Raw genomic sequence first — 23,728 nt, 5'->3', positions numbered from 1 at the left:
CTTTGGGGGCTATAACTAAAAGTAATGTATCTGTTACACAAAGCTAAGTGAATCCTTTAATCCTCAGGAGGGCACTGTGGAACCACGTTCTTTGGGGTTTTCCACTGTAGGGAGGTTCTTTTGTTACATAAATTGTTCTGAGTGCAAAGGCAGGCCTCGAAAGAGAGATTTTTATATTTTCATTTAATTTTAAAGACAAACCATAAAGATCTTTTAAAATGTGAACATGTATAACTACTCTTACATTAAACTGAGCAAACTGAAGAATTATTGAGCCATTTCTACCTGGAAGTTCATAGGTAGGGAAACTGCTTTCATGCATTTTAAAGTACATTTGAAAGAGGAACCTGAACCAGGTACGTTTTAGTCTTTAAAAAGCCTTTTCTTTTAAATCTGTCAAGATAAAGTTGGATTTTTGGTGTGCTTTTCACATGCCTACCCACTGGGTTTAAACTGCAATTTCTGTTATGTGCTTTTCAAGGGGAAAAACAAAAACCAAAAACAGTGTTCAGATAAAATATTATAGGTTTATTTAAAACTTAATTCTCACCTTGAGTATGCAAAATACAAACTCCACAAAATGTTCATTTTTTTACTTTGTAGTTTACAAATATACAAAATAGAAGTTTGCTTAAATTTATATTACATATTTATTAAGGCAAGGAACTATATAGAAAAAAACATTTGTTCTGCTTAAGGCATACTTGGGAATAAACCATTGTACAAATTATTGCACATCTGAAACCACAGTGCATAACAGACTGTCTGCATAAAAAGGTTAAAGTAAACCAGGTGTATTTACCTGACTTAGGTCATAAATGTAGATCGGAAGACAAAAATAGATTTTCCTTGTCAAAGTATGCAGCAGTTTGAGAACTTTGGCCTCATTTGGTACCTTTAGAACCAAGACTCACCAAGCACCATCGTTTAGGCTATTAAAACACATTTTCTGTACCTGAATTTCTTCCTCTTCTTCTAAGATTGTAATAATGGCTTTTAGAAGGCAAAGAGAATACAAGGTGATCTTTATGCTTATATTGCATCGAAACAATTCAAGGGATTCTGGTCTTCCCCTCCCCCCAACTCACGGATCTGATTTATACCCTGATATCCACAACTTCCAGTCACCCCCTTGGCGTTTTGTAAGTCCAGGAATATATATTCAAGTTGGATTTAGAATTGGAATGATAGAAGATCCAGTCACAGACCCCATCTGTTCTTTGTCATTTGGTTTCCTCATGTCTCCTGATTATCCATTCACAAGTTGACTTGTTGGGAACTTGACCATGATTGTAGTGCTTTCCAGCTGGGTTCTTCCCCTCACCGGGAAGACAGTGTGAAAGGTAAAAAATACTGAATGCTCGTCTGGCAGTGTGGGTCATATCCACTGTTTGGGGATTTAAAAGTGCCTCTTCATGTGTAAGGCGAGGTGGTCCGACCTCGAAAATGCCCGGTCGCACTTCTGGCACTGGAAGGGGCGGTGCCCGGTGTGTTTGCGGTAGTGCCTGGTGAGTTCATCTGAGCGGGCGAACTTCCACCCACAGCCGTCCCAGTCACAGTGGTAAGGTTTCTCACCTGGAAAAGGAAAATAAAGCCACTGGAAGCTATTGTGAAAGAATTAAGAACTGGCCATTTTTTTAAGCTATAGAGGCCGAACATTCAACCAACTCCCCAAGCACCCCATTCCGAAAGGATCCAGGAACGTCTTTATACCCTTAAGGCCAGATTAAATTTTAGATCGTAAAGCAGGAATATAGGAATTTTTTGCTCTTGTTTTTTTTTTTAGGGGAAGTTAGATAGCTTATCACGGAAAACAAAGACCACTTAAACCTACACTTCTGTTGGACTAACGTTTTCATTCTTTTGAGCTAAGATATCGCTGTGGAGGAAATGAATTTAGAAATTACGGCTGCTAGTGCCTCTCCCAGTCCAAATCAGTAATATCCTATCCCACTATAATTGGTTATAAAAAGTGACAGGAGGCTACTACTTTTCCTGTACCAACATTATTCATGACTGCTATGCCTTAGTGACCTTATATACCTACTTACATCCACAAACAAATTCTTTGCGGTGACAATCTTAAACCAGAATCTCAGCAAGCCTAACCATCAAGTCCTTGGGATTTAAATAAAACCTAATTGTTAAGACTAGAAAGGGGGAGGGGTGAAACTGGGAAAGGAAAAATCAATAAAAATAGCCCAGAAAACAAAAAACTGATTTAAAAAAATACCATGCTTTTGCACTGCAAAGTATAATTTCTCTTCTTTTTCTTTTTTCTTTTTTTTTTTGCAAAGTATAATTTCTTGATTACAAGGGCAATGGTTTGCTCAAGCTAGAAGAGGCCCACATGCAGCCTGGAATCTCCCTGCCTTTCAAAGGCCTAACAAAACTGCATTTTCAAGTACTGATACCATCCGCCCAGCAAAAGGCTCCTGAGCAAAACAGTAGGCGCCGGTTTGCTTTCTCTCCTGTGATCCAGGAGATGGAGGAGATAGACTGCGCCCCACATCCCAAGGGAGGCCCTGAGGAGTGTCCGTAGTCAGCCGATGAGGCTGGACCCCAGCCCCCCTCCTTTATACGCGGCTTCTGGCCTCCTACCTGTGTGGGTTCGCAGGTGTGCCTTGAGATGAGAACTCTTCGTGTAGGTTTTGCCGCAGCCTGCGTAATCACAAGTGTGAGTGGCCGTCCTTTTCCGGGGCCACGACCTTCTCCCCCTCTTTGGCTTGGGCTCCTCCGGCATGCAGGAACCGGGTGGCATGAGCTCTAGGGGTGAAGAAGGTGGGGTCAGCGTCATCCCGTGTGCCCCGCTGGGGCGGGGCTCCCCAGCCCCAACTATGAATCCCTGGGACTGACCTTGGTAATGGAGCGGTGGGACCTGCGGCTGCAACTGGTCGGGCAGGAAGGGAGGGTAGTTGGGCCCCGGGTGGGGATGGAAGCCGGGGGGTAGCGGCAGGGCAGGATGACAGTCCCTGCTGCTCAGCAGTTCCTCGGCACCCAGGGTCGGGGTAGTCCTGCTGGGGAGCTGCCGCCCCAAGGGAAAGTCGTGCGGAGGAGGCCGGTGGCCATTGCTGAGAGGGGGTCCAGTGCCTAAGTGGGCATCTAGGGACCGACCGACGGTACACGAAGAGACAGCCTCTTGCTTGATCTTGGGGCACATGCGCGGCGGCCCGCCGCTGTAGGGCGCCACCACCACCGGGTGGCTGCCGTCCGGGCTGCCTTTGCTAACACTGATGACCGACGGGCTGCCGTACTCGCTGCCAGGGGCACTCAGCGACGCCTTCAACACAAACTTGCCCATCAGCCCGCCACCTGGCGGCTGCGGCTGCTGCGGTGGAATGTACACTGGGTCCAATTCGGGCCGCAGGAGCTCGGCCACGAAGCCGCCGGAGGGGCTCACGTCGTTGATGTCCGCCAGGTTGAAGGGAGCTGTCGGAGGGGGTGCAGACTCCCGGCCGTAGAGGAGGCCGCCGCCCGTGCTGCCCGGCGCCACGCCCGGGTCGCCCCCGGCCCGGATTGGATAGCTGAAACTGCAGGTGGAGGGCGCACTGGCAGGACCGCTGCTCGACGGGGAGGACGAGGATGAGGCTGATGCCGACGCCGACGAGGACACGGTGGCGGCCACTGACTCCTGATGGGACAGCGAGTTGGAGAGGATAAAGTCCAGGTCCAGGAGATCATTGAACTCCTCCGTCTCCCTCCGGGGTAAGAGAGCCGGGTTGCTGCTGCCGCAAGCCGCGCCGACTCCGCCACTCTCCAGATCGGTGGCCACGGTCGCCGCCGCCAGGTCGTAGGGGCGGCCGGGAAGCACCGGGGGAAGTCGCTTCATGTGGGAGAGCTCCTCCCGCCAGCGCTGCGGGGACAGGACGCGAGAGAGACCGTCAGTGCTGTCCCTAACTGCCACCCAATGTAGTGGTGGGCCCGCCGCGCCTACACCGCCTAGACACGGGGACCGGGCAGGCAGGAAGCTCCCGGGGACTACGGGTGCCAGCGCTGCAGTCATGGCCCACACCCGGGTCCGAGGAGAGGCGGTGCGTCGATATGAAGGATGTTATGTTGTGTCTGCCCGATTGCGTGTTAGCCAGCGCCGCGGCTCGCCAGCCTGGGTCCCTCCCCCGCCAGATCCTGGGGACGCTCCCGCCGCCCCGGAATTGGGACACCGAGGCGCTCTCGGTGCGCCCTCGCCAAGGGGACGCCTACGCGCCAAGCTCACTCTGGCCCAGCCAGCGTCTGGGTACACAGACACCTCCCGCCCTGCCGCTTGCACGCTCCGGGATATGTGCGGACCCGGTGTGCACCCCCGGCGGCTCCACAGCGTCGGGACCACACGCATGTACAGCTGAGACAAGGGCGCGGAAGCCATCACGGGAGGACTGCGGAGCCCGTGCGGTGGCCACTCCAATCCCGTCGTCCGGTGGTTCTCGGTGACCCCAGGGCTCCGCCCATCCCCACCCCACCCACAGAAGCCCACCGGAGGATCCCAAAGGCCCGGAGCAACACTCACGTTATTCGGGGCACCTGCTGGACGCAGTGTCTTCTCCCTTCCCGCCGGGCCGGACGCGAACGTGGAGAAGGACGGGAGCAGTGCGTCGCTGACAGCCATGTCAGACTCGCCAGGTGGCTGCCTACGGGCCGGGTGGGGAGCACACGGAGGCAGGAGTCAGGGGCCACTCTCGAGTGACACTCGGGCGCGTCCCACCGGCCCTCGCCCCTCCCTGCGCCCCGCGCCGCACCTACCTCATTAATGTGGGGCCCCAGAAGATCCTCGGGAGTCCGAAGCAGTGGGGTACCCGAACCCCAAAGTCAACGAAGAGGGGAAAAAAAGGACTTAGAAACGAAGCCAAAACCAAAACCCCCAAACTGCCCGAGATCCTTCTTCTTTGGATTAAATATAAAAGGGAGATGTCTTAAAAAAAAAAAAGTTCCTTTGTATACAAAAGTTCTTAGAAAAGTTGTAAACTCATAAAGATAGACAATCAGCAAGGCGAGTAAAAGTAGGTCCGGTGGCCGGGTTGCGCTCTCTTCGACTCAGCAGAGTCCGCCACCGCTGTCGCGGTCGCCGCGGCTATCGCCGTGGGCGCTGGGGCTGTGGCCGGGGTGGCTGGCGGGCGGCGCCGCCAGGTGAGACTGGCCGCGGTGGCGCGGATCTGCGAACTGGGCGGCGGCGCGGGGCGCGGAGTCCGGGGGGCTGCGCGGGGCGCTCGCGGCCATGGGCGCTGGCCGCGGGCGGGTGGCTGGGTGGGGGGCCGGAGGGGCGGGGGGGGGCACTTGGCGGCTCCCGGGGCCGCCGCCGCCCGCCACCGCCTCTGCTCCCCGCGCGCCCGCAGCCGCGCTCGTTCTCTCGGGCCGGGGAACTGCCGGCGCCCGCCGGCGCGCTCCTTACTTATAACTTCTTGGCTCCCGCCCTCCCCCCCGCCTCCTACCCGCAGTGTGCCGGGGCCCGCCGCCAGGCCCCGCCCCCTCCCTTTCTTCTCTCCTCCCTCCCGCTGCCCCCCCGCGCGTTGCCGTGGCAGCTAAATAAACAAACTCGGCGCACGTGGGGGCGGGGAGGAGGGAGGGGCGCGGGCGGGGCCCGGCGGGCCGTGACGCCAGCCCGGCAGCTGGCGGGCAGGAGCCGCGCTGACGCCGGCGGCGGTGGCGGCAGCGGGCCCGGCGTGGGGCTCTGGGTACGGGGCGCGGGTCCGGTCGCCGCAAGACCAGGACGGTCGGTGTCGCCACGGGCGGCTCCTTGGGTTCGAAGCCCACGGTCGAGAAGGCCGGTAGGGGCTAAGGGGGACGGTAACGCGCCCCCACCCCCGTCCCGGGACGCGCTCGTCGAGCTGTCTGCGCTCCAGAGAAGAGGGCGATTATCCGCGTGACTCCTCCAGCCCGGGTCCCTCTTATACGCACTCAGGACCGCGGCTCTAGGGCCCGAGCTCCAGTGCGGGCGCTTGGCCTTGCCTCGCACGGCTCTTCGCGGGCTCTTCTGCCGGATGGGGGTGGGGGAACAGAGAGGAGGCGGGTGCCCAGCGCTGCGTGGCTGGGACCGGGAGCCTGAGAAGGCCGGACCCCGCCTGGAAAGGGCGGAAAGAGGCCGGAATTGGAAATGGAGCTACAGTTTTGATATTTGAAGGAGCGAGCAAGGGAGTGAAGGGGCTCAAGAGTCACTTTGTGAGGTGGGGGAGAGGAGAAGGGCGTGAGGCGTGGGGACACCTTTCAAGCTGGAATCTCAAAGCACTTTGCAAGGCACGCAACTCTCCACTTTATAGATGAGAAAACTGAGTCAGAGAGAGGTGAAATGGCGAGGTAAAGGTCAAACGGCAACTCTCCCTTGGCTTAGGCTCTGAGTGGTCAAACCCACCGAAAGGGACTTAGCTGGAAAGAAAGTGTCCCCGTGCCAGAAAGTGGAACGGTGCGCTGGGACCCCGATTCCCGAAAAGGGCACACGGAGGTCGCGGCAGCCGTGCCTGCCCACAGGGTAGAGAAGAGGAAACGGCGGTCGTTATTTCAGTCTTGTAACTGCCTCCCCTCCCCCACTCCCCCTTAGTTTGTGATCAGTAATTTTCCAGCCGGGAAATGTTTTCGTCCTCATCTTCTCTGCGAACAGCGCCGTTTTTTTTTTTTGTTTTTTTTTTTTTTAAACGTGAGTGTGGTGTTCGGTATCGCTTTCTAAACGTAGGCTTGCGAGGTGTTTTGTTTGGATTCAGGCGAGCGCAGGGCTCCGCCCGCCCTCTCCACTGAGCCCCCTTGTCAGTAAACGCGGCCGGTCCCGTCCGGGCGTCAGCCCAGGAGAGAAAAGGTAGGAGGCGGGCCGGGAAAAGGATCGAAGCCCCTGCCCTGGGCAGTGTGCGCTCACCCTCATCGAGATCCAGTTACCTCGTACTTTAAGTCGTTGTCACCTTGTTTGTTTGAGTCCTGCGATCCTGGTACCTATTAGGTTTCCTCAGAATATTTGTTATCCTTGATTTTTCCACTCCTTGCCAACCACAGAAGCATTCTTGGAATGCATCGCTCACCGAATGAATCCACTCGACCCTTTATGCCAAGGCCCGGAATCCCGCTCAGTCCGGAGAGTTGGAAGCCCTTGAAGGATGACTTCCATCCTCCAGCCCGGCTTTGGCCAATGGCTGCGAGATCCTGCCGCTGGGGGAAGGGCATGCTTTGGCAGGAGCCCCCACCCCCGAACCTCCTCCCTCGGCCTGGAGGGTTTCAACCCCACCCCATAGGAGCCAGCCAGTTACTTTAACTCTGAAAATACTGCCCTTTTCAAAAGGAGGAACCAAGAAAGGAAGATACCTGCTATCTCCTCCCGCTGTTCTTTCATTGTGATGGCAAACATTTCTTGGGATACTAGGACTTGAGGATTGCATGGAGAAGTTATCCACTTCACCCTCAAGGCCAAGGTTCCTAAACTGCGTCGAACTTGGATAAGCCTTGATTGGCAGCCATCACCTTCATGATGTAAATGTTTGGCAGGACTTGGAATTTCCTATGTAGGTAGCCAGTGCATGAGGAGTTTTCTGCTTTTCTCCCATTTATCTAAGGCAGTAGCCCTTCCCCTTCGACAAAAGTAGCCACCACAATGAAAAAACAATATTACACAGATGAATTGGAAAGCCACTATTATTGTGTCATGTAATCAAGAGAAGATTCTGAAACTCAATTAAAAAGACCAACTTGTAGTTTCCAAACAGCTTTCTGGAGGAGGGAAGCCAGTGTCTCTTTGTGGCAGGCAACTTTCTGGTTATTCCTCTGATTGCATCATAAAGGGAAATCTCTAGAGTTGCTCCAGATTTCTAAAAGAGGTAAGGAACTTCAAGTTCACAAATCATCTCCTTTCAAGGCAGGTGCCCGTTGTGACAGGGTTATGACCCTCCCTCTCCTCTTCAGAACAGGTAGGTCCAGAAGAGTTAAATCCCTGCCCTATATAATTTATAAACATGAGGCTGAGTAAACGTTTGATGACTAAATTGCACTCTGAAATAATAATGGAAGACACCCTTTAAAGGAGAATTAAATACTTACTGGTGACTTTATTTCAGCAAACTGATACTACAAGTTTTGTGGTATGGAAGTTAATTCTTAATGTCCTTGGAGTTATAAAATAGATTTTTTTTTTCCAGCAGAAATTGCATTAGTTGGCAGAAGATGTGATGGAAACCATTAGTGCCAAGGGGTTAATGTGGAGCCATGGAGGGATGTGATAGATTGAAGAGGCTACATAATGTTTCAAGGGAAGGACTCTGCAGCCAGAACTGGACACTGGATCTGGGTACCTGGCAGCACCCTGGCCTGGTGTCTGTGCATAAATGCCACAGAACTCAGGAAAAGCTGCTTTTTCACAAGGTGAAAGCAAGAGATGCTTTTAAGCAACCATTGCTTTGAAATGAAATCCCTGCGGATAAATAACTGGGAGAGGGTCTTGCAACTTTCTCAAGGTGGCAAAGCTTTTCTCAGCCTCTGAGTGACTCCCATGTCCTGGTAAACTCCCAGCCTCTTTTCCATCTCCGTCTTGTGCAGAGGTTAAGAAAGTGGACTGTAACACTAGATTTCCTGGGTTCGTGTTCTGGCTCTGCTGCTTTCTAGCTAGGCAAGTTCCTTGACCTCACTTTCCCTGTTTTTTCTTCTACAAAATGGGGATATTAATAGTATCTACTGCTTAAAATAAAGAGGATTATAAATGGGATCATCCAAGTAAGGTATTTAGTGCAGGACTTCCCTTTCAGCTCTCAACTGTATACTCATTAATCCCCTTTTGGGTCAAGAACCTCAATCCACTCAGACTCGTACCATAATTTTCCCCACCTTATTTCATCACCCTTCCCCAGCTTCCCAAGCTAGAAACCTAGATTCCCCTCCACTCCTGCCTCATTTTCTTTGACCTAGGCATCCAGGCATCCCCAGAGTTCAACCATTTCTATTCCTAAATATCTCTGTTATCCTCCTACGATCAAGTTGGGCTGCCTTGGTTCAAGCCCTCCTCATTTATCACTTTTAATTACTGCTGTAAGCCTCCAAACTGTTGTCCTCTTCTTCCACCTCCCCCATAGTCCCCCTGGAGGGACTTCCCTGGTGGTCCAGTGGTTAAGACTCCGTGCTTCCACTGCAGGGGGCTCGGGTTGGATCCCTGGGCAGGGAACTAAGATATCCCACATGCCGCGTGGTCCCCCCCCAAAAAAAACATAGTCCCCCTGGAACTTCCCTGCCAGATGTAATCGAGTTTGTTCAAATCACCACCAGTTCCATTTCTGCCCAGCTGCCCTCCATCAGCTCCCCTATGCCTAAAGGAGCAAAACCAAACTCCTTAGGCTGATATACCAAACTCTTCCTACTCTGGCTAACAGACTAACAGGATCATCTCCAGACTCTGGTCCCACCCTCCCTCAACTTCAACTGGATGCTCTCTCAAGTCTCTGAATACACAATGTGCCTTTTCCTCCTCTGTTTTCTGGTCTGAAATGCCTTTTCTCCCCTCGGGCTCTCAACGGCCTCAAACTCCTGAGCCCCTCTTAATTGTCCCTTGGTCTGTTAGTCCCTGTCTAGATTCATCCTCTTTCCTCTGAGCTCTGATAAAGCCATGTGGCCGTTCCCTCTATGCTACTTACCCAGCGGACTACAGTTATCTGGCTACTTGTTTGTGGCTCCTGTTCCACTGGGGCGTCTTGAGGACAAATGCCCAGCGAGTATACATTGTAGCATGAAGGGAGCCAGCAAACTTGCTTTGGTAAAAGGATTCAACTGGGAGCCCTGCCCTGAGCCCTGCCCTTATCTTGTCAGTAACCCGTGTCTCTGGTGGAGAGTTCACTGGCTCAGTCCTCTGCTTTCCAGTCCCTTCTCTTCTTCCACCCACTTCTCTTCTTTGAAAAATTCTATGAAGGAGACAGAAAATAAAGTCCTTCATAATTCTGTTCTCTCAAAACAGTTGGGCAAAAAGCGAGGGAACAGCCCAGGCCAAGGCATTGTAATAAAACAAACTAGAAAACACAAACAAAAATAACCAAAAGCCAAACCAAAACCAGACAGAGAAAGTGTCCACTCTTTTCTGGAGCCAAATCCTTTGCCTTTCAAAACCCAAACATTGGGTTTTGAAGTTTTTAGAGCAGAGAATGAATCGCAGACGTTAAAAAATCAATTCTCAGATATTTAATTAAAATCTTTTTCATGAACCTTTAGGTTTGATCACTTAAGCTACATTCTTAGCCCAAAAATGTGAGGCCCATACATTCTTTAAGCTATTTAAAAAGAAATTCTACACCTAATGGGATTATCTTAAAGACTTGCACTATTCTGACAGCAATATGTTAAATTCGGGTTTTTCATTGTCCTCAGCTTGTTCTGAGATGTTAAGAGGATACAAACAAACAAAAACCAAAATCTCTTTTTAGATTGTTTATTTTTAAATGTCTAAGTACAGCGTAATATCTTTTAAGAGTAAGATACATAGTAATAATATTTATCTTAACAAATCATTAGGGTCTAACATTTACCATCTTTTATCAACTATGATTGTTTTCAAGGCCACAAGAAGAATCCTGATACTATATGCTTTTGAAAAGAAATCTAGCTTTTAAAGTAAATGAATCAGGAAAGAAGGCAAATCAGCAGAGAAACCTGTTCCTGGAATTTTCTCCTTGACTTGGTTCACCAAATTTTCCTGGCCTGGTAAAGAATTTCCCCAGGGAAAATTAGCATTGAAAAGAGAAGCAAAACATTATTATACTCTGGAAGATTCTATCTCCTTAATTTAAAAGCCTCCGTGGGCTGCATGGCAATTGTATCTCAGTAAAACTGAATGAAAAACAAGTTTCTGTACCTCAGATTCTTCGACCAGTACAATGTCGCCCTTCTGAGGAAAACATGGTTCCCTGGTTTAAATCAGAATGGAAGTCAAATTTTTGCACTATGGAAAGTGTAGGGATTTTGAGCGTTTGAAAATGAGTGTTTCACACCCTGAGAAATGCAAACAAGAAACAAACAATTCTGTGTTTAATTTTCTTCCCAGTTTGTGGGCCAGACAAGAGGATAGGTTATTTTTGCCAATTTGACATTATGTACTCCTGGCCAAGGAAATGATTTAAAAATAATAATAACAATATATTTGATTATCCTGCGGTTCACTCTTTCTCACAAACGTTGTGTTTGTTAATCAATTTTAATATACTGGCTGGTGGGAAGAGTGCTGGGAGGATGGCCAGTGTCAGTGTTTAAAGAAAAAAGGTCAAAATAAATTTCTGGCAGCCCTCAAATATCTCATATTGTGCTTGATGTATTTTTCAAAGTTGCTAGCTCAAATCTAGACACAGGCTTTTCTTATATCAAGGGATGATCAGAAGCTTCTTGAAAGAGAAAGCCCTAGAATAGTTACCTAATCTTAGAGGAATTTCCAGCATCATAATAGAGATTCAACAAGGTAATCTATGCAGAGACTCACTCAGTCTATGTTGTCAGTTACTGATGAATTTTTCGGATTGCTACACTTACCCAACAAAGCTTTGAGAGTCAAGTGTTTATGGGAAACACTGAACTTTTGAATTTCAATGTTCTGTGTTTCATTCAGCAAACTCGGTTTTCCATTAAAATAGAGACTCTTTTGGGTTTCTTTAAAGGCAAGACAGTATCTTTGGTCCATGTGAGTGTGGATTAGAGTATCATTATCTGAGTTTGATTCTTTGCCCCTTCTTGCTTCAACTCAGTGAAGGAGAGGTCTTGGCAGAATTCATTGGCTTATGGGGGATGAAGGAAAAACTTGGGATGAAAGTGCAGACAGGCAGGGGGAGATGGCTGGGACGGCCCCCCAAGAATCTGGATTCCAGGCGCTGTGCTGCCTCTTACTAGTTGAATGAACTTGGGCATGTCATCTAGCTGCCCTCTACTTTCCTTGTCTGTGAAATGGGGCTATGAGTGTACCTGCCTCACAAAGCTGTTGTGAGCCAGAGACATGGGGTGTGAAAGGCACCATCAGTGTTAGCCTCTACACTCTAGCAATGAAACCTGACATAGTTATCCCCATTTGATAAGCTTGAAATTGGTTCTGTTGTACCCAACACTGGGAGATGATGCAGTATCTTGGTTTGAAGACCAAAATGCTTTTTCCCAAAATTCTACCCACCCCCCTATACCGGATATCCCAGCATCACGGCAGATGCAACAACTAAGGACCAAGCTCACCTAAAACCTCACAAAGACACTGTTTTAAGTAGGGCCAATTAACTTGGGAATCACACTTTTTGGATTCGTGCCATGACTTGCAAAGGCCTTTTTTGGGCTGTATCCGATCTAGAAAGACAGTGACCTTGACCCTTCATAAGCCAGTCAAGACTTAGGTTGGACAACGGGGAGTTTCAAAGTCAAATTCACCACTGGAGAGTTATATACTGGTAAACAATCTTGGCAAAGTTCTAAGCTTGTCTTTCCTGGGAGTACTGGAAGGGTCTGCCGTGGTCTCCCTACAGGAATCAGAAGAAGCGGGGACATTCAGAGTAATAATTAACATCACGACTATCAGACACGGTACCAGATACTGCGCTGAGCACTTTCTGAGGTTGGCACTGCCACTGATGCGCTAGAATGCAGGCTTCAGGGGACGAGGGCCCTGGCTGACTTATTCTTATTCCAGAATGTAATGCAGTTTGCCGGCCCATAGTAGGTGCTCAATACATATTTGTTTAACAAGTGAACCCCATTTTACAGTTTCAGAAAAAACTGACTAGCCCAGGGTTGTGCAGCTAAGTAAGTGAGGCAGCCAGTGTTCTTGGAGCCCACGTGGGGGAAAGAGGCCTGTGGCATCACTTCTCCTTATTTGGCCTGACCTTTTGTCATCCTTGTTTGCTCCTGTCCTCAGCTGTGCAGGGCTTCCCTCCATCCAGAGTTCTTAGATCAGTTTCCCCAGTGAATAAAGCTCTAATCTTCTTCTCAAGTTGGAGGAAAAGTAGTCATCCTGTTGCATAGGGTAGCGGGGGAATCTTAGGGCTTGACTACTTGGATGGATGAATGGATGGATTAGTGGGTAGGTGGGTGGATGGATGGATAGATTAATGGATTTTCCAACAGCTACTTATATAGGCTTTCAATCAATAGTCCTGTTTCCATCCCCACATGCACCTTACTTTCTGAGTAACTTGGTGTCTCCACATCCTGAGCCTTCCAAGGGTCCTGCACCTTGGAATCAGCATGCCTAGTTTTTCACTTCCTCTGATCTAAGTTTGTGGCTGTATGTCCATTGCTTCCCAGCTCCCATTCTCTTTGTCCTGGTAGGTTTTGCCTTTTCAATTCCTTTACTGTCATCTGAACGAGGCATCAGAAGGAGCCTCAGAAAACACTTTTGTTGAATACCCTATGTTTAATAAAAACTTCTTTCCTCCTTTTATTTTTTTAAAGTAGTTTTTTTTCTGATTTCAAAAATTAATGCTTGCAGGACTTCCCTGGTGGCGCAGTGGTTGAGAATCCACCTGCCAATGCAGGGAACACGGATTCGAGCCCTGGTCTGGGAAGATCCCACATGCCGCGGAGCAACTAAGCCCGTGCGCCACAACTACTGAACCTGAGTTCTAGAGCCCGTGAGCCACAACTACTGAGCCCACGCGCCACAACTACTGAAGCCCGTGCGCTTAGAGCCCATGCTCCACAACAAAAGAAGCCACCTCAATGAGAAGCCCGTGCACCGCAACGAAGTGTAGACCCTGCTCACCGCAACTAGAGAAAGCCCGCGTGCAGCAACGAAGACCCAACGCAGCCAAAAATAAATAAATTTATTTAAAAATTAATGCTTGCTTACTTAAAAAAGTCAATCAATAAGTGTGGTTCCAAGGGCTTCCCTGGTGGCGCAGTGGTTGAGAGTCCGCCTGCCGATGCAGGGGACACGGGTTCGTGCCCCGGTCCGGGAAGATCCCACATGCCACGGAGTGGCTAGGCCCGTGAGCCATGGCCGCTGAGCCTGTGCGTCCGGAGCCTGTGCTCCGCAACGGGAGAGGCCACAACAGTGAGAGGCCCGCGTACTGCAAAAAAAAAAAAAAAAAATGTGGTTCCAAGAAAAATGGATCCACATCCTGCTAATCCAGATATGACTATGATTAGCGGTTTGGTGTACAAATTTTCAGGATTTTTATGCATCTATAGAAATATTAAAATTTATTTTTTAAATACCAATTATCATTTGCACACAGCTTTGTAAATTTGCTTTTATTTTCTCTTAGCACTGTACCACAGACAGCTGTACATGTTAATGCATAGATATACCTTATTTTTTAAACACATCCTAGTAGTTCCTAATATTGGTATTTAATCAGTCTCCCTTTGATGGTCATGTAGATTGTTTCCAATTTTTCACTATTCCAGAACTTCCTTGTGCACCCTTAGATGTATTCGCTTATTTTCTTAGGCTCAATTTATACAGATTGTTTTACTAGGTTAACATTATCGCCCGTTATCAAATTGCTCCTCAAAAAATTTACATTCCCATCAATTTACATTCCCATCAGCATTTCCATTCACATTAGCCAGGTGTGAAGGTATTACATGCTGCCCAGCACTGAGTATTAGCATCTTATTCTCTTGCTACTCCTTTATGTATGTATGTATTATGGTTTTTGTTTGTTTGTTTTTTAAATTTAATGTTTATTTTATACTGGAGTATAGTTGATTTACAATGTTGTATTAGTTTCAGGTGTACAGCAAAGTGATTCAGCTATACATATATCCATTCTTTTTCAGATTCTTTTCCCATATAGGGTATTACAGAGTACTGAGTAGAGTTCCCTGTGCTATACAGTAGGTCCTTGTTGGATATCTAGTTCATATATCGTAGCGTGTATCTGTTAATCCCAAACTCCTAATTTATCCCTCCCCCCCACTTTCCCCTTTGGTAACCATAAGTTTGTTTTTGAAGTCTGTGAGTCTGTTTCTGTTTTGTAAATAAGTTCATTTCTTTTTATTTATTTATTTTTAATTGAAGTATAGTTGATTTACAGTGTTGTGTTAGTTTCAGGTGTACAGCAAAGTGATTCAGTATTATATATATGTGTGTATATATATATATATATTCTTTTTCAGATTCTTTTTCATTATAGGTTATTACAAAATACTGAGTATAGTTCCCTGCTACTCCTTTGAAATACTGGCATCTCCATATATCAGCTTTGGGGCTAGTCAACCTTGTAGGGCAGTTTGTTTGGACTGCCTCCAGATTTTGCAGGTGTGGAAATCGGACAATGTTTGAATGTAATCAGAGGCTTCCACTTTGCACGTATGGAATCAGAGGCCTAGGGAGCAGAGGTGACTGCCCGTGCCACACACTGGCAGAGTTGGGACCCTAGAACACGTGTCCTGGCTCCCAGGCAAGTCCCAGCCTCCCTCCCTGCATCAAACTGCACTGACAGGAACCCCCATAACTTGCCCTTCCCTGAGCCCCTTTCCCTCCTGCAAACCAGAAGCACGGACCTCAGGAGGGCATGGGAACCAACATTTTCAATGCACCTTCTAAGCACTTCAACCTGCCTCAGGTACTTTGCCTATGTGTGCCCTCAATAATCCTGTGAGGTAGGTATCATTCATTCCATTACACAGAGGAGGAAATGGATGAACTGGAGATGAAGTTAATCGAATGAGTAATCTGTGCCCAGTCCTGAGGAGATTTCGCACCGGGGACTGAATTAGATCTGTCTTAGAGTGAATGAGGAGACAGTGTGTGCGCTGGTCTTAAAGGGAGGAGGGGTGGTATTAGCAAGACCCATCTGCCCTGCCTGGATCAAGGAGATGTTTTCTGGGATGGCTGAGGACCTTCTGACACCTCCTCCCCTAACATAGACTAACTCAGGCATAAGAGTAAAACCCAGCCGCACAAGCACTTCTCAAGACATCATCTAGCTGGTTCAGGATTGTGTGGCTTGGGGTTCAGCACAAGTGGAATCCAGTGCTTGCTGCCCGGGCCCCCGTACTGGAATGACTGAGCTGTCCAGCATGGCCTGTGTGTAAATGTCAAGTAAACACCAAATTGAAGTGCAGTCTAACTATTGTGCTGCGACTGTTTGCTTTAGATATAACAGTCAGCAGCAAGGAAGAAGGAGAGGGAAAAATATATGTCACTTTGCAAGGCAGGTCGTGAACGTCGTGAGCCCTCCCTTGCCCAGCTGGAATGTCACAGAGACCAACGTCAAATAAACACAGAGCTTGCGCTCCGTGTTGCAAAAATAAGCATGTCCATTTGCTTGAAAAAAAGTTTTTCAGATGAGGGAACATTTTCCAGTCAATCACACTGCAGCAAAGTCATCCTGTTGAATTTGTGACTCACAGGCTCTCTGTGTCAATAGAGAGTGAGCCCAGCGTTATGACTTCAGTGGGAGATGAAGCAGAAGCTGGGATAAGGCAAGGCTGGCTTTAAAGCAGGGCCCTAAGCTCTGACAATAAAGAGCAGAGGAAAGTCTGACCACTCACAGGCTGGGTAATTGCATTTGTTGTTTCCTTTTCTTTATTTCTTGCTTCTAGAAAAGAACCAATTTAAAATTTGCCTTACGGGACTCCCCCGGCCGTCCAGCGGTTAAGACTCCGCACTCCCAGTGCAGGGGGCATGGGTTCCATCCCTGGCTGGGGAACTAAAGATCCCACATGCCGCACAGCGCAGCCGAAAAACAAAAATTTGCCTTACTTCATCTTTTCCTTGCACCTCCCGTGATGAAGGACATCATTGTAAGGGCTACTGAGGGAGCATCCTGTGTGCTTGATGCTCTACGCAGATCCTCTTCTGTCCTTGTAGCAATTCTGTTAGGTAGTTGGTATTTGTGTTAGTTTACAGATGAGAAGATTGAAGCCCACAGAGGTCGGGCGTCTTTGTAAGCTTCTGGCCAAGGATTCTAACACAGTTCTTTCTGGCTTCAATTTCAGATTCTGTGCGATTTTTGGATATCCTCCCATTTTGCCATCCTGCCGTGAGCCAGACACTAGCCTTGGCATTGCAGCTGCACCAATAAGTAAAAAATGGCTCTTGCCCTCAAGGAGCTCCAGGACCAGTCAACATTTGTTGTCTGGTATTCCAGACCACTGGGACCTGATTCGTTTAGGTTGCCTGAAACCAGTAGATATTTAAGAAAAGATAGTACCAAGAGGCTCACTGCTTGTTTACAAGGTGGCGCTGAGTGCAGATGCCTCAGGAATGCCCGCGGGATAGAAAAACCACTTTGATAAAGACCACGGACGAGCCAAAACATGGCCCTCAACTGGCTGATCTGAAAGCAAAGCTTGCAGCCAATCAGCTTTGTTTGGCACGTGGGCTGGGGGCAGGAAGAGGCTTGGTGTTTGGTCTGGGGCAGCCACAGAGCAGGGTGGGCAGGGACGTGAGCCTGACCACGAAACTCGGCAGTCTGGCCTCTAGTTCACACTCGCGTGAGCTGGGGTCAGTCACTGGCTCTGTCTGCACATTGGGCTCTTCATCTGTCAAATGAAGGAGGGAGTGGAGCCAGTCCCTTGTGGCTCCAAAGTATCAGGATTAATCTGGATGGTTGGGTCCATTCTTGACTTTGTCTGGATGGCATCAGCCTAGATATTCTCAAGTAAGAAAGGGGAAAAGCAACAAATCTGCTAGCTCTCCAGGCTGAGGCATTTCTTCTTCTTCACCCTCCCTGCAACTCTGCTGAAAACTGAGCTGGTAAAGTAGCTTTGATCCTTTTAGAAAATCTGTTGTCTGGATGGACAAAAGCAATTCTTAGAGTGGCTTTGCTTTCCTTTTAGTAGGACACCAATTCTTCCTTCTTCTTTCTTTATGTGGTCCCAGTGCCCTCCCAGTTCTGAGAAGCTGTCGGCACAGATAATATATTCCCTGGTTTCCTGAGTCCTCTTCAAAGTCTTTTTATTCTTGCTGGCTGGGAAAATTCTTGAAAGGACATGATCAATTCTCTTTTGCTGGAGTAGACTTTTGACACATTTATTTTGGCTCCCTGTTGTTTGTGAAGCCCTCATCGAGCCCCGTGAGCGAGAACGCTCCATTTACCATTTTGAATTCTCCCCTTCTAGTTGGCAAGCATCATGTTTCCACTGTAGTCTGTCTGAAAAACAAACAGGAGAGTTTACACTGGTCTGTGTCAACCATCTGCCTACTCAGTGATCTATACAACAATGTAGGTGCTAGAAGCCCGTGTGTGTGTGTGTGTGTGTGTGTGTGTGTAGGGAGAAAAGCTCATTCATTCGTATGACTGATATTTAGGGAGCACCAGCTATGTGTCTGGCTCAGTGCTGAGCATTGATTGAAAGGCCAATGGTGAACACAGGTAGATGTGATCCTGCCCACAGGAAGCTTACAATCTATTGCCGGGAAAAGACGTTAATCAAATAATCACAAAAAATAATAGCAACTGCAAACACTGCTACGAAAGAGAAGGCACTGGGCAGGGAAGCTTATAAAAGGGGAACTTGCCTAGTTGGGGTGTTACAAGGACTGCAGTGGGGAGAGGAAAGTCATGTTCTCCTTGTGGCCTATGATCCCTGATGAGTAAGACAAGTATTTCTGCCTTTAAATTTCTAAACCTAGCATGCCTCAATGGTATTTCTAAGTTATTAATTTTTTAAAGTTGTTTAGTGGTCTAGGCTAGGGACTCGGGGCACGTAGACAAACAAGATATTGCCTATGTGGAATCTAAAACACAAAACAAACAAAACAAAAAGACTCATCGATACAGAGGATAGGAGGGGGGCGCTGGGGAAAATAGGTGAAGGGGATTAAGAGGGACAAACCTCCAGTTATAAAATAAGTAAGCCACAGGGATGTAATATACAGCATAAGGAATACGGTCAATACTACTGTGATAACTTTGTATGGGGACAGATGGTTACTAGACTTGTTGTGGTGATCATTTCATAATGTATGCAAATGTCAAATCACCATGTAGTACACCTGAAACTGACATAATGTGGCACGTCAGCTATACTTCAATAAAGGAAAAAATAATTTAAAAAACCCAAGGCATTGCCTAGGACCACCCCTGAAAGAAATTGTAACACAAGGTGCCGAGGTCATAATAGCAAGCATCGTGCACAAGACTGTGCAGGAGACCAGAGGAGAGAGAGATTGATTCTGCTTGAGGTTGGCCTGGCAGAGAGAGAAGACAAGGTGTGTCCAGGCAAAACAAGGCATGGAGGTGGGAGAGCGCAGGGTGTGTAGGTGGACTGGTGTGAAATCCAGTGGGGCCGAAGCAGAGTGTGTAGATGGGACTGGGAATCTTTGGAAAGTCATTTGGGGACAAAAACTGAGGGGCCTGGTGTCATGACTGCCCTTAAATCTAACAGTTGCTCACGACCCGCAGGTTAAAGTTGTATTTTCTATACTTCCAGTAATTCTAGAACTATGTTAAATTTTTTTGGCATAGATAGGTTCTACCAGTCATGATATGATCACTTTTTCTTCAAATCCACTCATTTAAAAAATATTTTAAAACTTTAAAGTACACTTCATAATAATCTGTGCAATATCACAGTTTGGCTATGCTAATGTTTTATAACACATCGTACAATAAATGCATAATGATTAAAATAATAAATGTTTCTCCATATGCCATATAAAATCACCTTGAGTCCTATCAGTGATACTTGTATTCCATTTTGATGAAAACCATTCCACAACAATTCTAGGGCAATTTCTTTCTTTCTTTTTTTGTATTTTTAAAAAATTTATTTTATTGAAGTATAGTTGATTTACAATGTTCTGTTAGTTTCTACTGTACAGCAAAGTGATTCAGTTATACATTATATATATATATATATATATATACACATTCTCTTTCATATCCTTTTCCATTATAGTTTATCACAGGGTATTGAATATAGTTCCCTATGCTATACAGCAGGACCTTGTTTATCAGGGCAATTTAGATGTTAAAAACAAAAAGTTTACTTATTTCTTCTATCACTCATGTCTCGCATTTAGTGATTGAGCAGAATCTCTTCTGTCTAAACTGCTGATTTCTATGACTAGCAAGGGCCACTGCCTCCTTTGGAAGAAGGCTATGGGCTTGGATTCTATTCTGTATCTAAGATTTTACCATTTCTGTGGTTCTGAAGAGCATGCATTATCCAGCTAATGACATTCGCCCACGTACCTCCTTTTGTGTCCCCCAGCAGTGCAGCTTCTGGTGGTGAGTTGCCTGTTTAAAACATACAATGGGGAATTCCCTGGTGGTCCAGTGGTTAGGACTTAGCAATTTCACTGCAGGGTGCATGTTCAGTCCCTGGTCGGGGAACTAAGATCCCGCAAACCACACGGCGTGGCCTAAATAAATAAATAAATAAAATTTTAAAATACAATGTTTTTTTCTGCCCACGAGCGCATATAACTAAAAGGAAGGGAATTTTCAGTGTTAGGCATCTCATGTCTGAATTAATCCTCAAAATAACCCTGAAAGAGAAGTGGTTAGAGCCTCATTTTACGGATGAAGAAACTGGGATTCAGATGGATCCAAGTAACTGCCCGTTTCAGGGCTGCGTGGTCAGCCAGAGCTGGGCTTTGAACCCAGGAGTGTCTAGAGATACAGGGCCCGCAGCTCCTTCTCTGGCTTCTAAATTCACCTGGGAGAATTTTTTCCTCATCCATTTAATAGATATTTGCTGAATGCCAGTTATGTACAGTGTGTTCTACTATATGAAGGAGGATTCAGAGAAGAATGTGAATGACATGGGCTGTGTTCCGGGGGAAGTCAGAATTGTAAACAGTTCTGTTTTTAACAATTAAATTTAATTAATTTTTAAGTTAAAAAACGGATTTTATATTAACTAATACTGGACCTGGTAAAAGATTCAAATTTTTTATGAAAACCCTAAGACTAAAAGCAAAACCTTTTCCTAAATCCTAGATCCATTCTGCAGGTGAAATCCTCACGAATAGCTCTTTATTACTTTTACTTTTGCTTAGCCACTCTACAGAGACTTTGAAGTGACTCACAATGAATGCCGGATTTTCTTTTCCTTTATACGCTAATAATGTAGAAATAGAAAACCAAGTCCACGAAAAAAAGAAGGAAGCTGGCACGTGATACGGTTGCTAGGACTGAACATCAGATCTGCTTCTTAGCTTCCTGGCAGCCGAGAGAAAAAGAGAACAAGCTGAATTTCATGGCTCTCATTATCGTAGAGGAAAAAGCCCATTGTTATTTCCAGTCCTCAAGCCTCAAGTTCACTTCTCACCTGGAAGCCCACCTAGGGACATTGATAGACACAATAATTAATGTTTTGGGCAACAGCTTTCCCACAAATGCCAGTTTTTGTCTGCCATTCCTTGTGAAGGCCTTTAATTAAGGTCAAGGGCTTCACACCCAGGTGGATAGCAGTGAGGGTTTGACTTACCTGGTTCAACAACCAAATGTAACACAGAGCAGAACCGAATAGAGGGCTAGTTAGGGCTCCAGGTGAAGTCCTGCAAGAGCTCAGAGGACCGCGTGATTATTTGCAAGTTGGATGATGGAGAAAACCTTCATGAAGGAGACCATCTTTGGACGGGGCTTGGAAAGCAGGAATCAATGGGCAGAGGAGGGGGTAAAAGGGAAGCACATTCCAGGCTCCAGGGAGCAAGTGCAACAGCACAAAGAAATGAAAATGCTTGGCCTGTTTGGAGAATGTCAAAATGTTGGGGGTGGGGAGACAGAGATTCTAAGAAGGCTTTGGTGAAAGAGGCTGGATTTGCTACTTGGACCTTTTCTAGCTCTTCTGAGACAGTTTTTTGTTGAGTTAGGCAAAAACGAATGAGAATCAGATGGACCACATTTCTCTCGAATCCACACGGGCTTAAAAAACGAAGGGGAAAAAGAACTTGACAGAATGTGTCTTGGCTTTTGCCAAACCCAAAGTATTTGAAACATCACACAAGACACATCTCGAACCCAAACACATGCCTGGATTCGCCCACTCCTAATTGCAGCTGCGGCCATTTAATAAAATGAATTGTGTACAAGAGAACGGGGTCTGATGGAGGAGCCTCATTAAGGAGAATGACTGATGTGGGGTGGTTGACCAGTTTGCCCTTGAGAATGTACGCATCTTGCTGCCCTTGTGGAGAAAGAGAGGGGGCCAGTGTGGAGTTGCCAACCAAGCTATTGATCTGGCTCCCTTGTAGGACAGTAAAAACCCATATTACTTAACTTTATTGTATCACATGTAGAAAGAATTCAGCATCTCTTGTTTCTCTCCCTCTCTGTCTCAGTTTTACATTTCAGAGGGTAGACATGAAAAGAAATATGTTTTGCATCAGGCTCTATTCACATGAGTGGAGACCGAATGAAAGATGGTGGAAATAGAGACATGAGATCACTAACATACTGTTTATTATGTTTTGAAACTCCTGGCTTGAGGATCACGGACATTTGCAGAGTGGAAGGAATCAGGAAGAGGGGTTAACTGGCTTGTTCATGGTCCACAGTTGGTCAGTTGTAGAGTTCAGACTCCAGCCTGGGCCTCTGATTCCTGTTCTTCCATAGCCAACACATTTTTGTCAGGCTCGGAACTGAGAATAAAAGTGAATTATCTCATATATTCCTTCCTTCCTTGGTTCTTCCCTCCCTCCCTTTTCCCCTCCCTCCATCCTTCTAGTCTTTCCTTCCTTCCTTTCTTCAAAAGAGACATTAAAAAATATATATTTTTTTCGAGTATAGTTGATTTATTTTTTTATTTTTGTTTTTTTATCTTTTCGGCTGCGTTAGGGCTTCGTTGCTGCTTGTGGGCTTTCTCTAGTTGTGGCGAGTGAGGGCTACTCTTCGTTGCTGTGCGTGGGCTTCTCATTGCAGTGGCTTCTCTTGTTGCGGAGCCCGGGCTCTAGGCGCGTGCGGGCTCAGTAGTTGTGGCTCCCGGGCTCAGTAGTTGTGGCTCACGGGCTTAGCTGCTCCGTGGCATGTGGGATCTTCCTGGAGCAGGGCTGGAACCCATGTTCCCTGCATTGGCAGGCAGATTCTTAACCACTGCGCCACAGGGAAGTCCCGAGTATAGTTGATTTAGAAAGTTGTGTTAATTTCTGCTGTACAGCAAAATGACTCAGTTATACATATATATATATATATATATATATATATACATTCTTTTTTATATTCTTTCCCATTATGGTTTATCATAGGATATTGACTACAGTTCCCTGTGCTATACAGTAGGACCTTGTTGTTTATCCATCCTATATTTAATAGTTCGCGTCTGCTAATCCCAAACTCCCAGTCCATCCCTCTCCCACCCCCTCCCCTTTGGCAATCACAAGTCAAGACAGACATTTTTTGAGAGCTCAGTGATGGTAATGGCATCCAAATAGAGTTAAGGTGTACTCAACCTCAATCTGGAGAGACAACCATGGAATTGTGCTGATAGAGTTTAGAAATCAGAAAAGGGGACTTCCCTGGTGGTGCAGTGGTTAAGAATCCGCCTGCCAATGGAGGGGACATGGGTTTGATCCCTGATCCGGGAAGATCCCACATGCCCTGGAGCAGCCAAGCCCGTGCGCCACAACTACTGAAGCCCGCGCCCCTAGATCTGTGCTCTGCAACAAGAGAAGACACCACAATGAGAAGCCCGTGCACTGAAACGAAGAGTAGCCCCTGCTCGCTGCAACTAGAGAAAGCCCGTGCACAGCAATGAAGACCCAACGCAGCAAGGAAGGAAGGAAGGAAGGAAGGAAGGAAGAAAAATCAAAAAAGAAGTAGCGATAGAAATGAGCTGCAGTATGGGTGGGGATAGGAGAATACAAAAGGAAGCCTTCACAGAAGAGGAAGCATTGGAATGGGCCTGAAAACCCAAGAGGCAA

General features: G+C 47.1%; 1 protein-coding gene across 2 annotated transcripts; it reads right to left on the bottom strand.

The window, feature by feature from the left end:
* Positions 1 to 507: 507 nt before the first annotated feature.
* Positions 508 to 5,345, bottom strand: KLF4 (KLF transcription factor 4). Of its 2 annotated transcripts, XM_007128979.2 has the most exons (5): positions 4,738 to 5,345; positions 4,505 to 4,625; positions 2,857 to 3,853; positions 2,602 to 2,766; positions 508 to 1,575 (listed from the first exon to the last, which is right to left on the bottom strand). In XM_007128979.2, exons 1-5 carry the CDS (start codon positions 4,740 to 4,742, stop codon positions 1,400 to 1,402), a joined length of 1,464 nt encoding a protein of 487 aa, XP_007129041.1. In that variant the 5' UTR covers positions 4,743 to 5,345; the 3' UTR covers positions 508 to 1,399. The 2 variants fall into 2 exon arrangements, with proteins under 2 accessions (XP_007129041.1, XP_007129040.1); XM_007128978.4 differs by having other exon boundaries at positions 2,602 to 3,853; positions 4,738 to 5,327.
* Between the last annotated feature and the right edge of the window lie 18,383 nt (positions 5,346 to 23,728).

This window comes from Physeter macrocephalus, chromosome 9 (assembly GCF_002837175.3).
Source record: "Physeter macrocephalus isolate SW-GA chromosome 9, ASM283717v5, whole genome shotgun sequence".
Classification (NCBI taxonomy): domain Eukaryota; kingdom Metazoa; phylum Chordata; class Mammalia; order Artiodactyla; family Physeteridae; genus Physeter; species Physeter macrocephalus.
Note: the sequence above shows the minus strand (reverse complement) of the source record. Positions and strands in the feature narration are given on the sequence as shown.